Source organism: Carlito syrichta, unplaced genomic scaffold (assembly GCF_000164805.1).
Source record: "Carlito syrichta isolate Samal-C Ts95f unplaced genomic scaffold, Tarsius_syrichta-2.0.1 Scaffold309730, whole genome shotgun sequence".
In the NCBI taxonomy this organism is placed as follows: domain Eukaryota; kingdom Metazoa; phylum Chordata; class Mammalia; order Primates; family Tarsiidae; genus Carlito; species Carlito syrichta.
Genome location: NW_007253826.1, coordinates 628,927 through 643,958, shown reverse-complemented (window position 1 = coordinate 643,958; position 15,032 = coordinate 628,927). Strand labels below are relative to the sequence as shown.

Below are 15,032 nucleotides of genomic sequence, written 5' to 3'. Positions count from 1 at the left end.
CGGGTGTCAGACAGCCGGACAGCGGGATCTGCACAGCAAGTGAAATTCCCGTCGGATCGATAAAGCCGAAGCGCTGGCGGCGACGGGTCGATGGTTTTATCTGTCTCGGCCCCGCCGCGCCCGGCGCGCTGACAGTCGGACCGGCCGGCAAAGGCGTTCAAGGGCAGCCGCGCCCGCCGCCCCCTCCTCTCGCCTCTCCCGCCCTCCCTTCCCTGCGGCCGCTGTGCCCACCGGACTGCGGGCTGGACCGGTCCGCCGCCGCCCTCGTGATTTATCTGGATTTTTAATTGGAAAAAATTTGCGAATTAATTGATTTCAGGAACTTGCCAATTAACATTGTAATTGGGTGCGTGATAAATTCCCAAGGAGCGTGTCAGCTCCCTCCGGGCGGATGGCCGACCGCGGCGGTAGTGCGGGGAGGGCCCCAGCCTGGGCTGCCCTTGCCCCGCCCCTGCCCGCTCGGGAAGGCAGGAAAGCAGAGGAGGTTAGGAAAAGAGGAGACACTGGAGCTCCTGAGACCCGCCCTCTCTCAGCCCCTCCACCAGCTCGCCTAGCAGAGAGGAGGGATCTTAGAGCAGCCATTTCACAGATGGGGAAACTGAGGCCTGCAGAAGGGCAGAAACTGTATGTGCATCAGTCAGAGAGTTCTGGCAGAGCCCAAATAAGGGCATTCCCCAACCATGGCATGCGAAGAAGCTTCCTCCCCAGCTCTCCAACTCTCCCCTTGCCCTTCTGCCCCATACTCCCTTCTCATCTACTCCTCCTTCCCTTTTGTCCCTGCAGGCTCCTCCCTTCTTCTCTTCAACTGTCCCCTTCCCTTTCCCTGCCTTTGCCTTTCTTGTCTCCTTTGCCTGCCCAGCCCTTACTCAGCCTACCCAGCTCCCGAGTCTGTGGATGCTGCTGCCAGGATGCCCTCCATCAACGGTACACATCCCTCCCTCCATGTAGTTGCTGCCTAAGGAGCTCTTCCTGGTGGGCCTGGCATTCTTCCTTCTGCCTCCCTCTGCCCAACAGCATAGAACAAGCCCCCAGGGAGCAGGCTGCTATTTCAGATACACCCAAGGGCTCACAGAGAGAAGCAGGGACCTTCTAGCTCCAAAGCTAGGGCTGGCTGGTTTTCCGACACGGACACAAACATATACAGGACACATAGGTGCACAGAAACACACACGCCATTCCAACACAGAGATGTGCTTGGAGACACTCCCTGAAAGAACTACATTCCCACCGGGCTCGGTGGCTCAGCCTGTAATCTCACGCCTTTGGGAGGCTGAGGTGAGTGGATTGCCTGAGCCTGCGGGTTCGAGACCTGCCTGGGCAGCGAGACCTCATCTCTACAATAAATCAAAAATAAATCAGCCGGGCGTGGTAGCGCATGCCTGTAATTCCGGCTACTCGGAAGGCTGAGGCGGAAGAATCGCCAGAGCCCAGCAGTTGGAGGCTGCGGTGGCCGGGAGCGGCCACTGCACTCTAGTCTGGGCGACAGAGTGAGACTCCAACACACACACACAAAAAAGAACTACCTTCCCATGGATGTCATTCCCACAGGTAAGTGAGCACACAGACACTTACAGGAAGAGCAGTTAGAACTTCTGCTGGCAAAGCCCTTATACTGTTCAAAGCACTTTTTCATTTGAGACCAGAGGCTGTGCCCACACACCCTCCCTCACCGCATCCTTTATCTTTCCCCTTCTCAGTCCTGCACAGGTGCTCCCCTAAACCCCAGGACTTGGGCAGGTAGAACAAAGAGGGCAAAATTAGAAGACAGATTGTGGAGGGCCTTCAATGCTGGAGGATGTCCCAGATGGGGTAGGGTAAGCAGAACATCTATGAGCTAGGAGGAAGCTTGATTAGAGAGAAAATTAGTGGGAGGAAATGTCTGCAGAGGCCAGGGTGGAGTATGAGTTGGGAGTAGAAGCAGGGAGGCAAATGAGGAGGTTGGCGGGGTTCAGCATAAAGCTGGTGAGACTGACCCAGGACAGCAATGGTGGCAGTGAGGATGCAGAAGAGGGAATGAAGAGAGAACAGGTGAAAGAAAAAGCAGGGGACTTCACTGGTGTGTTTACTCGGAGGAAGCTTTCTGATTGGATGTTTGAGTCACTGGGAGTGGTGGTGGCAGTGGTGACAGTGGCAGTGATGGTGGTGGTGGTGGCAGATAAGCGCATCTGAGGGAAGGAGGGAACTACAGGCAGGGCTCTGGGTAAATTAAGCTGAAGATGGGACACTGATGGGGTAGGGACTAGATGCGTGCAGGAGCATAGACAGGGGCTGGAGATTGAATGTGGGGCAGCTGGCCGCCAGACTTCCCTGGGAACCTCATGTAGGAGTTTCCACCCAGAGAGATGAAGATGACTTGGGCATGGAATGACTGCCCAAAGCTAAAAGTTGGGCTTGGCTTGGTGGGACCTGAGCTCAGAAATCTCTGAAAGGCTTCTAGAGCCACTGTGAGATCCGACCTCCGGGCTGGGAAGGAAGCTCTCAGGGCAGTGCTTTAAAAAGGCTGAAAGAAGCCAGAGGGAGGCTGGGTGGCTCTAGAGGAGAGGCGGGGTGTGGAGATGGCAGTGCCCCCACCCCCACTTAAGCCTTATTTAAGGCCGGCCTCGGTGTTTGGTTGGGTAATGAACTAGATAAACAATTCCCCAAATAGATTAAAACGAAGTGTAACTTACAAAGGCGGCTGGTGATGATGGTTTATTCCCGGGCAGCGCACCATTTCTTTATTTCCAAGGATAATTCAGTGTAAATCACCTTAATTAAAAGTGTCAGCCCAGCCCATGAATATTGTACTTAGGAACGCGTTTCCTGGGTTCCAGTTATAATTTAAAACCCATGGATCACTAGGCAGCGAGTGACTGAGCAAGGGAGGAAATCGTTGGGGGCGTGCTGTGGAAACAGGGAGGGACGGAAGGCAGAGCTGATGGGCTGGGTTGGAGCCAGGCTGCTTACAGCTGCGGGGCTCAGTCCTCTCTTCTCATAGGCAGGCCCTTCAGCAGACTCCTCAGTCTCTGGGGAACCAAGCCCACTGGGAGGTGATCTGGAGGACACACTCAAAGAGAGGGAAGGTGTCTGAGATAGTATCCATCCAATGCAAGAGACAGGGAAGCACATTGCTGGGAAGAGACCCAGAGGAGTGGATCTAAAAGTGAGAGGCTGCACATTCTGACCCTGAGTGTCCCCATTTCTGTTCACCAGCAGAGTAACCTGAAGCTCAAGTCAGCAGGACCCTCCCCAAAGTCACATAGCAAGCCGAGAAGAAAAAGAACCAAGTTCTGCTCTCTATCCTAAGCCCTGAGTATCTTTAAGGAGGCACTGTGGGCAATTAAACCAGCACTGTGGACTTGACTAGACACCAACTCAAATTCCAAGCCCTCCACAAACTATGTGAACACAGAGGTGTTATTTGACCTAGTAGTCAACTTTGTAAAGATTTTGTGAAATAACACATATTAGAGCCTGTGCCTGTCACATATAGTGGGCATACAATCATTGTTCATTCCTTCCTTTCTTCTCCACTCTCATCTGATCCAACTGGGGATAATGCTCATATCCCAGTCCAGGGCAGAGCGGGACGAGCACAGTGTTACACAGTAGATGCCTCAATTCTGTACCTGTAGGTAAGAATGGTGATGTATTTGTTCACTAAGTGAATGAAGGAGTGAAGGAATGATAAAAGTCATGAACTCACAAACTAGTTGCTCCTCAAGAGCAGCTTCATGGCCACAGTGCATAGATCAGGGCTGGCCACTGACCATTTATGAACAACATGTAATTGAATGGTACCTGTTCTGGCTGGCCTTCCTAGTCTGTGATTCCCCTCACCCCTTGCTCCCCCCGTGTGACTGGACTAGCTGACAACTGTTTTTATACTCAGACCTTGGCCTCACCCTGCTGCTGAACCTGGTGGCCTCTGCACTGTGATGCATGTTTGTGTGTGTGTGCACGTGTCTACATTTGTGGGTGCATGTGTGTCTGGGTGTGTGTTGGCACATACAGGTGTCTCTATGCATGTGTGTATGTGGACTTGTGTGCATGAACAACTCTCACCTAGTCTGTGTGGCTGTTGTGAATTTGTCTTTATGGACATGTCTCTGGGAATATGACTCTGTGGCCCTGTGCATCTGTATGCATGTCTGAGTCTCCGGGTAGGACTGCATATATCTGTGTTCCTGTTGGCAAAATTAGAGTCTGTGGATACGTGTGTATCTGCCTTTATACCAGGGCTTCCCAACCTTGGCACTGTTGACACTGTTGGGTCAGATAATTATTTATTGTGAGGGGCTGCTCGGTACACTGAAAGATGTTTAACATCCTCTACCTACCAAATGCCAGTAGCAAATTGCCTTCCCGCCACTCATGTTTTTACAATAAAAAATGTCTCCAGACATGGCAAATGTCCCCTGGGCAAGCAACACTCCCCTCTCCCCCGCCCCCCATTAAGAGCCACTTCTTATCCTAATCTGCCTATACTTTTGCTTGACTATCAGGTGAGTCTATCTCTGGCCCTGTGGGTGCCAGAGCACATCTATGGTTGTTCCCTATGTCTACGCTCAATAAGTGCATATGCACCCCATGTACTCTGCTGTAGACATACACGAGCATGTCTCTTGTGCTTTCTGGGTCTGTGGGTGCATTCTACATGTGTACCTTCTATGTGTGTCTGTGCAAGAACCCTGTGTGAATGGACTGTGTCTGCCTCTGTGCATGTGTCAGCCAGCACCTCTGTGTGCATGTATTTGTGTGTGTGTGTGCACGTGCGTGAATGTGTGAGCACAGATGTGGCGAGTGTAGTGGGGGCAGCAGGCAGGGAGGGACAAGAACAGGGATATTAATGTTTCTGAAGTGGATCTGATTTGATACGTCTTGTTCCATTGTCAGCATCTGTTTAGCAGGGATTTGTAATACTTTGTGGCTCTGGATCACTCATGCTTAGCGCGGGATGTGGCCTTGCATACCAATTTTGTTATTAAACACAGTCCTCGCCTCCCCCACAGCCCATCCATCACCTCCCGCCCCAGCCCCCCCGCCTGCTCTGAGCTGCCCACCATATTTCAGGGCCCAGCTCCCGCTCGCCTGCCGCGCCCGTTGCCGGAGGGCCTGGGGCTGACAAATTGAATCAGGGGGAGATCATTCCTGGCCTAACACAGTTTGCAGCATGTTGGAGGGAGAATTGACAAGAGCCATGTCAGTTCCATCACCCCTATCCCATAGGAGCTAAGAGCAGCTGGGAACAGGGGGTGTAGAGAAGGGGCCCTCCAGGACAGGCAGAAATCTTCAGGACTAATACCAGGAGTCAGGTAAAACCCCTTTCCTCAGATCCACTGGAGAGTCTACCATGCCCAGTGTCTGTGTCCTATTGGCCTCTGATAGAGGCTAAGCTAGGCTGCGCCACTGGGGTTGAAAGGACTGGGTGGAGCTTGGCTGAGCTGGGCTGGGCTAGGCTGGCTATGCCTTCTCTCTCATTCAGGTCTTCTTGCTACTCTACCCTTGCGTGCCCTGGGCAGCAGGTAGAATGGTCACCCTGTTCTTTTCTTTCTTGGCAGCAAGAATTCCCTTCTGAAGGATACCATGGCTCCAGGCACCCCCAAGGTAGGTGGCCAATTGTGTGTTTTCCTCCTGTCCATCCTAACTTAGGCCTACCCAGAACTGATTCCTTCTGAGGAAAAAGAGTTCTTGACCTGGATCCCCAACCGTCTCCAGGGCTTGAAGGTCAGCCTGAGGCCTAGGGAGGCAGTGTGTGTGTGTGTGTGTGTGTGTGTGTGTGTGTGTGTGTGTGTGTGTGGTGTCTGGGTGTGAGTGAGGATACGCTCATCTGACTTCTTTGTCTTCCAGACAGGAGAGAGGTCAGTCAAAAATGGCCTGGGGGATGTGGGTGACCCAGACACTAAGGCTGGAAAGACTCAGAGGAGGAACGTGAGGTGAAGAAAAATAAAGAACTGTGGTCAGTCAGGCATGGTGGCTCACACCTATAATCAAAGCACTGTGGGAGGCAAAAGTAAGAAGATTGTTGTTCAAGACCAACCTCAGCAACTTGGCGAGACCTGTTTCAACAATAAATCAGAAAAAATTAGCAGGCATGGTGACGTGTGCCTGTAGTTCCTCAGCTACTTGGAAGGCTGAGGTGGAAGGATCGCCTGAGCCCAGCAGGTCGAGGTTGCATTAACTGAGATGGTGCCACTGTACTCCAGCCTGGGCAACACAATGAAACTCCAAATCGGAAAAAAAAAAAAGGAACTGTGGTCAAGATAGACAGTACAAGGCCTTACAAACCAGACCATGGTGTGTGTGTGTGTGTGTGTGTGTGTGTGTGTGTGTGTGTGTGTGTGTGTGTGTATTTTATCTGAGGACAACAAAAAACCAGAGAAGATGGTGAGCCCATTTGGGGAGACAGTCTGCCCCTTGAACAAAACTATAGAAGACATGCTTGAAAGCATCTGATGGAAAAAGGAAAAGTGAAGGGCAAGTTTCTAGCTCAAAGGAGAGGCCTTAGCACAACAACATAATTTTTACCAAGAACTCCCCATAGGTGCCACAGAGACAGTTGGTACTACTTCCCTAAAGGTGATGATTTTGAAGGGATGGAGATCTAGGGAGGAGGACTAAGCCCTCACTCACTGAGTTTCTCCTTCCCCACCCCTCAGTGTAAGGCTGCATCCTTTCTTAGAAGTTCTCACAATAACTCAGAAAGGCAGGAATCTCTAGCCCATTTTCTAGGGAATGAGGAGTGAGTATGAAAGCTTTAGGAATGGATGGAATCAGTGAGGGAGAGAATATGGGAGATTAGAGCAAAAACCTAGAAGAGAATCTGGGGGACTCCTGCACTTAGGGCCAAGATAAAATACAGGAGGCAGGGAAGGCGACAGAGAAGGCACAGTCAACAAATTAAGAGGAGTACAGGAGAGCATGGTATCTCCGGATCCCAAAAAAGTTTCCAAATGTATAGGGTGGTCAGCAGTCAAATAGGGAAAGGCCAGAGAAGGGATTCGTTATTTTTAGAAGTCCTAAAGCCAGTGGTGACCTCTGAGAAGGCGGTTTTGAGGAAAGGAGCCGGAGTGATAAGTATCACCTTCATGGTGTAGGCCCAAAGATCCTGTGGGACTTTAAAAAGTGTGGGAGAGGCTGGGCTTGGTGGCTTAGCCTGTAATCCCAGCACTTTGGGAGGCTAAGGCAAGTAGATTGCCTGAGCCCACGGGTTCAAGACCAGCCTAGGCAACTTGGCGAGGCCTTGTCTCTACAATAAATAAAAAATTAACTGGGCATAGTAGCACACGCCTATAGTTCCAGCGACTTGGAAGGCTGAGGCAGAAGGATCGCTGGAGCCCAGCAGGTTGACACAGGAAATTCCTTAACTGCAGTAAGCTAGAAGAGGAGGAACAGAGAAACCAGCCCAGCCTTGTGTTGGTGTAGGCCCTGGCCAAGGAAACAAACCCCTCCTAGCCCTAAAGAGAAAAGGAGAGAGGTGCCAGGCAGCTATGGACTCATAGAGGTAGGACACCATACTCGTTGAGCATGCCCCAGCCTGTAGCATTTAACGGTGTGGTTAAGGGAGGTCATGGAAAAGCTTCAGTTGGCCACCATAACCAGTGGCAACTGGTACCTGAGCATGGTTGGCAGGGCTGGGGACTTGGACATCAGTGAGGCCTGGGTTCTAAGGATAAACCCCTGGCAGATGGAATCTGCCTCCATACCTACCTCCCCACTTACACAGACCCCACACATACCCGAGTCAAAATACATGCATGGAAAGTCTTGAATGTGTGCAGATTCCTGCAGCCACAGACACAGGCATATTGATCATCAGAAATAGAGACAAGGGACACTTGCTCACCCATGTCCAGATATATATGCTCACACCCCAAAAGCTGAATGATTCAGGGTCTATCCTCTGCCTTGACCTAGGCTCTAGGGAAGCCAGTCTTGAGTGGAAGAGGCGGGAGGTAGAAGGTTCAAGCAAGAGACTGAGAGAACAGAGAGAAGGAGGGAGGGAGGAGGAGAAAGAGAGGGTGAGGGGGCCTTAGACAAGATTGATGGCCTCGTTGCCATTAAGAAAAAAATTAGCCGGTGGCGGCTATCATATTAAAGGGTGAAGAAGCCGTGAATTATTTTCTTAAAGATCTTATCGCTTACAATGATAATTTTACCTTCCAAAAGGCCACTTTTAATGAGGCGAAGAGCCAGGCAAAAAGTCATGATTTAATGCCAGGATTTTTTTTTCAAAACACATTTTACTGCTTTTTGGTCCATGTTTAAAAAGCGCCAGTGACCTTTTTTTATTCCGTTTGCCCCAGGTGTAATGCTGAGGCCTCTCAGGGCTTCTAACCTAGAGAGAATGAGAGAACGAGAGAAAGAGAAAGCACACAACCATGAGCTTTCTCATGGGGCAAGGGGTGACCCACATTGTGGCCCTTCTTCAGCTTTTTCCTTGGGACCAGAGGAGAAGAGCACCTCCTTTCTGGGCTGGGGCTGAGTCACCCACTAGGCCTCCCACTGGCTCTGGATGGGTGAATAAGGAGCTCCAAGTTGCAGGGAATCCCACCCAGGCCCTTTCCAGCCTCTTCTCTCCTCCAGCTCCTGGCGTGTAGGCAAGTCAGGAAACCCTGCCAGACCACCAGTTGTCCCTTCCCTTCCCAGGGCCCTCGCCTGAGGATGTGCAGTGTGGCCACCGCATGCGGGTCACATCCTAAGGCTCAGTCGGAGATGAAGGATAAATGGCTGCTCCATCTTTCCCAAATTGCTTTCTTTGGGCTGTCACTGGCGATTTGGCATGGCTTTCTAGGCCAGGGAGGACTCTCAGGGAATTGTGTGCTTCCGGCTTAGATCTGTGCAGGCTGTAGGAGGTGGCGGGGGGAGTATGGATTGCTTTCAGACCTCCAGGCCCCCAGTTTGCAGCTGAACAGGCCTTGGCAAGAGCTGGCTCTCAGGCAGAACGTGCCATGTGGTATTTAGAATTGTGGTGCTTGCACACAATTTCAAGCAGACAGTTTATTAATCTAAACTGCAGGCGTATGTAGAAGAGGCCGTGCAGGATTGACATGGGAGGATTAGTTTTGCTGGAGTTTATGCTGGGGTCATCGCCACAGCACGGGGATAAATGGACCAGCGTACATCCCCAGCTGCACGTGGGAAACTCATACATACTATTTAATTTACTGTCTCTGCAGTAGGGCTGCCATCAGCCTGTATTAGGGGCAGGCAGGGTGGCGGGTATGTGGCTTTACCTTAGCCCGTCGGAGGGGTCCCAGAGTTTCTGCTAAGGAAGAACAAAGCACATATAGTCTCAGCCCACTGGGAGTGGACTGGCAGTCCTGCCCTACTGGAGAGGGGTGTTTAAGCAACGGTTGAGGAGGCTTGGACTCCACTGGGGGTTTCTACCCTTCCCTAAAATCAAGTCATCCTCCCCACAGCCACACTCCTGGGACTTGAACACATGCCTTCAGAACCTCAAGAGTAGTCCTTCTGTCTCTCTGCCCTCCTTCTCTTTGCCTGGCTCCCAAAAGCTCCACGGGACTGAGAACTCTAGGGACTGACTATAGGTCTCATTTGGCCTGAGGCCACGTGTCCTTTTTCTTCTTCCAGTCCCTCCTGTTGTCTGCATCCATCAAGAGGGAAGGAGAGTCACCAACAGCGTCACCACACTCATCTGCCACTGACGACCTGCACCATTCAGACAGATACCAGGTGAGGAGGGTATGATGGGTGGCCATGAGAAGAAAGCTCACCTGGGTGAGAGCCTCAAGGGCATGTCTGGTGCTCACTCCTCCCGGCTTTGGCAGGCCAAAGGAGAGGCCTGAACTGTGGGTTATCTCTGTGTCTAGTGCCCCTAAGTGAATTCATAAGGCACAAGTGTCAGAGAATAGGCCTTAAAGATGTCAGGTGGGTTTTAGGAAGAAATGCCAAGGTCACCTGGACTCTGGTGGACTCTGAGCATCTCTGAAGCATCCTGTTCATCCGGAAGTATCCTATGGGGTTTGGTTTCATGAGGACCCCAGGGACATAACCCAGAATCACCCAAAGATTTCAGACTTCAAAAGCATGATCCCTTAAGCAAACAGCCATTCAATTCCACCAAACCTTGGTATCAGGCCCAGATAGAGAGACAGGCAGACAATGCCTGTGAGTGTCTTAGGTAAACAGGAAGGGAGTGATCACACAGTTCTAAAAGATCAGAAGAGGATGGGACCTAAGAGTAACATCTTAGCTACAGATGGACCTTCTCTGTAGTAGGAAGGACAAAAAAACTTCACCCAGAAACTTGTCTGAAAAGAGGCAGAGCCCTGCCTTTGGGAGCTCCAGTTAAATGAAAGAAAACAGAGCACTGTTCCAAGGAACATTTGGCTAAATGGCAACAGAGCTTCTTGGGGAGCCCCGGTGTGAAAAGGGAAGAACAGTCCTGATCTGATATGGAAGGATAGGGCAGCAAATACCTAGGTAGGGGTAGAAAGTAGAGAGTAGAAATACCTAAGCTGGAGTAGAAAACCAGGGTCCTTGCTGGCATATGTTAGGCCTTGATTGGAATTTGATAAAGGAGTTCTCCCTGGCACCCTTTCCTCCCAGCTGATACAGTCTGGCCTAAGAGAATAAAGCCTGAAAAGTAGAGTGTCCGAGATGGGCAGGACACAGACTACTGGATGCCTTCATATGGGACTCAAACTGCATAACCCAAAGTGCCAGCCCTGGGGAGGGATCCCTGCTCTTATGAACCCTGGTTTAAGAGAGGAAGTCCAGCTAGCTCCTGGGAGACATTGCCTCAATCCAGACAACCCGATTCAAGGCAGAGAAATGACCCAACCCCAGGGAATTCTGGTCTGAGAGGAAACAGAGACAAGGCTCTGTTCCAGAGAGTACTAGTCCAAAGGAAAGACAGAGCCCTGCCTTCAGAGACCCATCCTCTCTACTTCGCTCACAGCATCAGCCTTACCATCTGTTGAACTAAGAAAAGAGAGCATCAGGCAAAAATTGCCTTGACTCCCTAACCCCCCATTCTTACCCCAAAAAAGCTGGTACTTATTTTATTCACTAGAGAATATGAAGAAAGTCATCCACCCTTTTGCCTGAAAAAATATATATATATAGACTGGGCTTGGTGGCTCAGCCTATAATCCCAGCACTTTGGGATGTCAAGGTGAGTGGATTGCCTGAGTCCGTGGGTTCGCGACCAGCCCGGGCAACTTGGCGAGACCTCATCTCTACAATAAATAAAAAATTAGCCGGGCGTGGTAGCACACGCCTGCAGTTCCACCTACTTGGAAGACTGAGGCGGAAGGATCGCTGGAGTCCAGCAAGTCGACGCTGGGTAGCTGTGAGTGTGCCACTGCACTCCAGCCTGGGCAACGGAGTGAGACTCCAACTCAAAAAAAAAAAGACCACACATATATCACATATGCACACACAGGCATTCACATGCAGTATTTTATATACAACACAAGGAGGCTAAAAACCTCTAGAGGCCGGGCGCGGTAGCTCACACCTATAATCCCAGTACTTTGGGATGATGAGGTGAGGGGATTGCCTGAGCCCACAGGTTTGAGACCAGTCTGGGCAACTTGGTGAGACCTCATCTCTACAATAAAATCAAAAAATTAACCGGGTGTGGTGGCATGTACTTGTAGTTCCAGCAACTTGGAAGACTGAGGCAGAAGGATCACCTGAGCCCAGCAGGTCGAGGCTGCGATGGCCATGAGTGTGCCACTGCACTCCAGACTAGGCGACAGTTAGACTGCAGCTCAAAAAAAAAAGAAACCTCTAGTGCCCAACTTGGTATTCCTTAAAGGTCTCTGAAGTTCAGATTAAGGCTCAAGACCCTGTTCTAGATTCTAAAAAGGACAAATCAGATTAAGTTACACCATACAAGATGAAGTTGAAGCTCCTTATCATAGGACCAAAGCCTTCTGTGATTTAGACTCAACCTGTATTTCCAGCTTCCATTCCAAATACTGCCCTCCATGAATCCTGCAGGCTATGTTCACTGACCATTCCCTGGATGTGCCATTCCTTTCTTGCCTCCATATCTTCACACATGCTGTTTCTTCTCACACAGGACTTTTTATATTTTTTTTTTTGAGTTGGAGTCTTACTCCGTCACCCAGGCTGGAATACAGTGGCACATTCACGGCCATCCCAGTGTCGACCTGCTGGGCTCCAGCAATCCTTCCACCTCAGCTTTCCAAGTAGTCAGAACTACAGGCACACACTACCACGCCCAGCTAATTTTTTATTTTTTTATTGTAGAGATGAGGTCCCGCAAAGTTGCTCAGGCAATTCACTCGTCTCGGACTCCCAAACTGCTGGGATTACAGGCTGAGCCACCAAGTCTGGCCTCACAGGACTATTTTATCCCACTCCACCAAATTTCTATCTATCACGTAAAATCCTGTTCAAATAACCTTTCCCCCAGGAAGCCTTTCTGGATTAGTTATCTCTTCTTATAACCCTTGTGTGTACCTGTTGTTGCCACTATCACCCTATATTGTGACCACCTGTTTAGGCATGTCTCACTTACCTACTGATATACGGCAAACCATCCCAAAACTGAACACAATTTATGATTTCTTATTATTCTATGGGTTGCCTGGCATTTTCTTACTCAGCAGCTCATTCATCTGAAGGACTGGCTGGGTTGGAATCCACAATGGCCTCCCCACATGTCTGGAAGATTGGGGTGCCTTGGTTTTCTTCCATGTGGCCTCTCATCTTCCAGTAGGTTAGATCAGCCTTCTTACTTAGCAGTCACAGGGCAGTGCCACACCCAAAACTGTAAGGCCTCTTAAGGCCTAGAATCTGGAACTCACACAACATCACTTCCATCACTTTCTATTAACAAAGCAAATCACAAAGCTAGCTGATAATTAAGGGATGAGGAAATGTAGCTCTTGATAGGAAAAACTGCAAAGAATTGTGGCCATATTTAATCTATCATAATGAGTCTGACTCTTCCACTAGACATGGAGTTTCTCCAAGGCAAGGACCTTGTCTTATCCTTCTTTTACTCAAACATTTATCTAGTACTCACTCATGCTCAGCCTAGTATTCTTGCCTTTAGGGGTTAGGTTTGCAAATAAATAATTATGGTCCAGTGTTTTAAGTGCTATGATAGGGATATAAAGTTTCTAGAATAGCACAGTGGAAGGCAGGGAAAATCAGAGCAAGCTTCACAGAGGAGGTAATAACTGAAGAGGGATTTACAGGAGGAATAGGAGTTTACCTGGTAAATAAGGAAGAAAGGGTATTCTAGATAAAGGCAACACTACATGCAAAGGACATAGGTATAACAGAATAATGAATGTAGGATCTTCTAGCAGTTCAGTTTTGCTAGAAAGTAAAATGGTGGGAGATGGTGGGAAATAACCCAGGGACTAGTTGGGTATCCCCTACTCTTTACATAATGCCTGGCATGCAATAGTTGCTCACTTATGTTGGGTTTTAAAAAATAATTGAACTAGACCTTGAAAGCAGGGAGTACTGGTTTCTAGTTTGAATTCCCATTTACTTCACCACTGCTGAGCAACTAATGCTCTTAACCATTACCTCTCTTAACCCTCATAGCATAGGTACAAGCTAGGATTCTTTGCCCCCAATTTATTACTAAGAAAACAGGCATAGAAAAGAAAGGTGACTTTTCTAAGAATACATAAATTATAAGTAACAGAGTCAGGATTTGAATTTGAGTCTGTCTGGCCCTGAGTGAATCCTAGATTGCTTCCCAGCCCGGTACTGGCCTCAGGGCTCCTCTCGTAACATCCTTCTCCCCTTCCCTCTGATGTCTCCTTCATGTGAGATCCTGTACTGAATAAATGGCTACATAGAGATGATCTTCCAAGACAAATATATAAACAAAAAATCAAAATATACTTGATTAGAGGGAAGCAGTGGATCTGTGAAAACTCAGAGGAGGCAACAAGCCAAGCTTTGGGTAAAAGAAATGAATTCTTGCCAGAGTCCTGAAGGATGGACAACAGTTAACCAGGCAGGGGATATTGGAGGGCATGGAGGCTATCTGACCCAGAGTCCAGAGCACTGAGTACTCAAAGAACTACAGTTACCTCTGTAGAGCTGAGTGTCAGGAGGGCAAAGGGTGAGAACAGGGGTGGTAGAAGAGTCTGGAGAAGCAGCTGGGGCAGAGCAGGCCTGTATGCCACGTTGCAGATCTCTGTGGAGAGCTATAGAAGAATTTAAAGGAGAAAAGAGGGTTAATTTTACACAATACAAAGAGCATACTGTGTGTAGTGTGGAGGATGAATTGCAGGGAGAGAAGCTGGACACCAGAAGACAAGATGGTAGACAGCTGAAAATTTAGAGCATTTATAAGATATGAACCAGAGCGGTGACAACCAAGGTAGGTACAGCCGATAAAGAAACACTCAGGGATGACTTGCCTATGCCAAGCACCATGCTGGGCTCTGGTTCACCCAGATAACTCACACATGGCCCAAATCCTGAAGTGATCAGTCCACTGACAAAAACGTATACAAGCTATGGCAAGGGTACAGAAATGGAAGAACTCTTACAGGAGGGAAAGCTGTTTGTCAGGACTAGAAGGATGGAGATCAAAAAATATAAGAGATCTTTAAAGGTAGACTTACAGGATCTAGAAGAGGATTGAGTGTCAGGGATAGAGAGGATGAGGTCAAGGGCTACTCTCAAGTTTCCTGCGTGGGCACATATAAGTATATGGTGGTATCCCCTTATGAACTGGGAACCAAGTGCAAGGCGTGCGTTTGGAGAATAGTGAGTTCAGTGTTGGCCATGAGGGCATGCATTGCCTATGGGAACTCCAGGGAACGTCCAGCAGACAGCTGACATGTCGGGAATCCTCTAATAATGGGACTGTAACGTCTAGGGGCTGAGAGGGTTGACTGTTAGGAGTATGCTGTGGGATGGCCCACGGGCAATCGGGAATTCCGACGCCTCCTCCCCAGCAAAGCACTCTACTCGGCCCGGCTGCCAGCCGCGCGAGAGGCGAGAGGCGAGAGGCGGGCGGCGGGAGCCGGGGCAGGGCTGTGGGGTGGAAGGAACCCCGCAGTGGGAGGGGGTGTGGG

General features: G+C 49.7%; 1 protein-coding gene across 3 annotated transcripts in view; it reads left to right on the top strand.

Moving 5' to 3' along the window:
- The window catches only part of RNF220 (ring finger protein 220), a 250,936-nt gene that overhangs the window by 215,584 nt on the left and 20,320 nt on the right, over positions 1-15,032 (top strand). For all 3 annotated transcript variants that reach the window (XM_008067663.2, XM_008067664.2, XM_021717408.1), the window contains 2 exons: positions 5,541-5,586; positions 9,574-9,675. In XM_008067663.2, the coding sequence (XP_008065854.1) occupies positions 5,541-5,586; positions 9,574-9,675 (148 nt within the window). The remainder of the gene's footprint in view (positions 1-5,540; positions 5,587-9,573; positions 9,676-15,032) is intronic.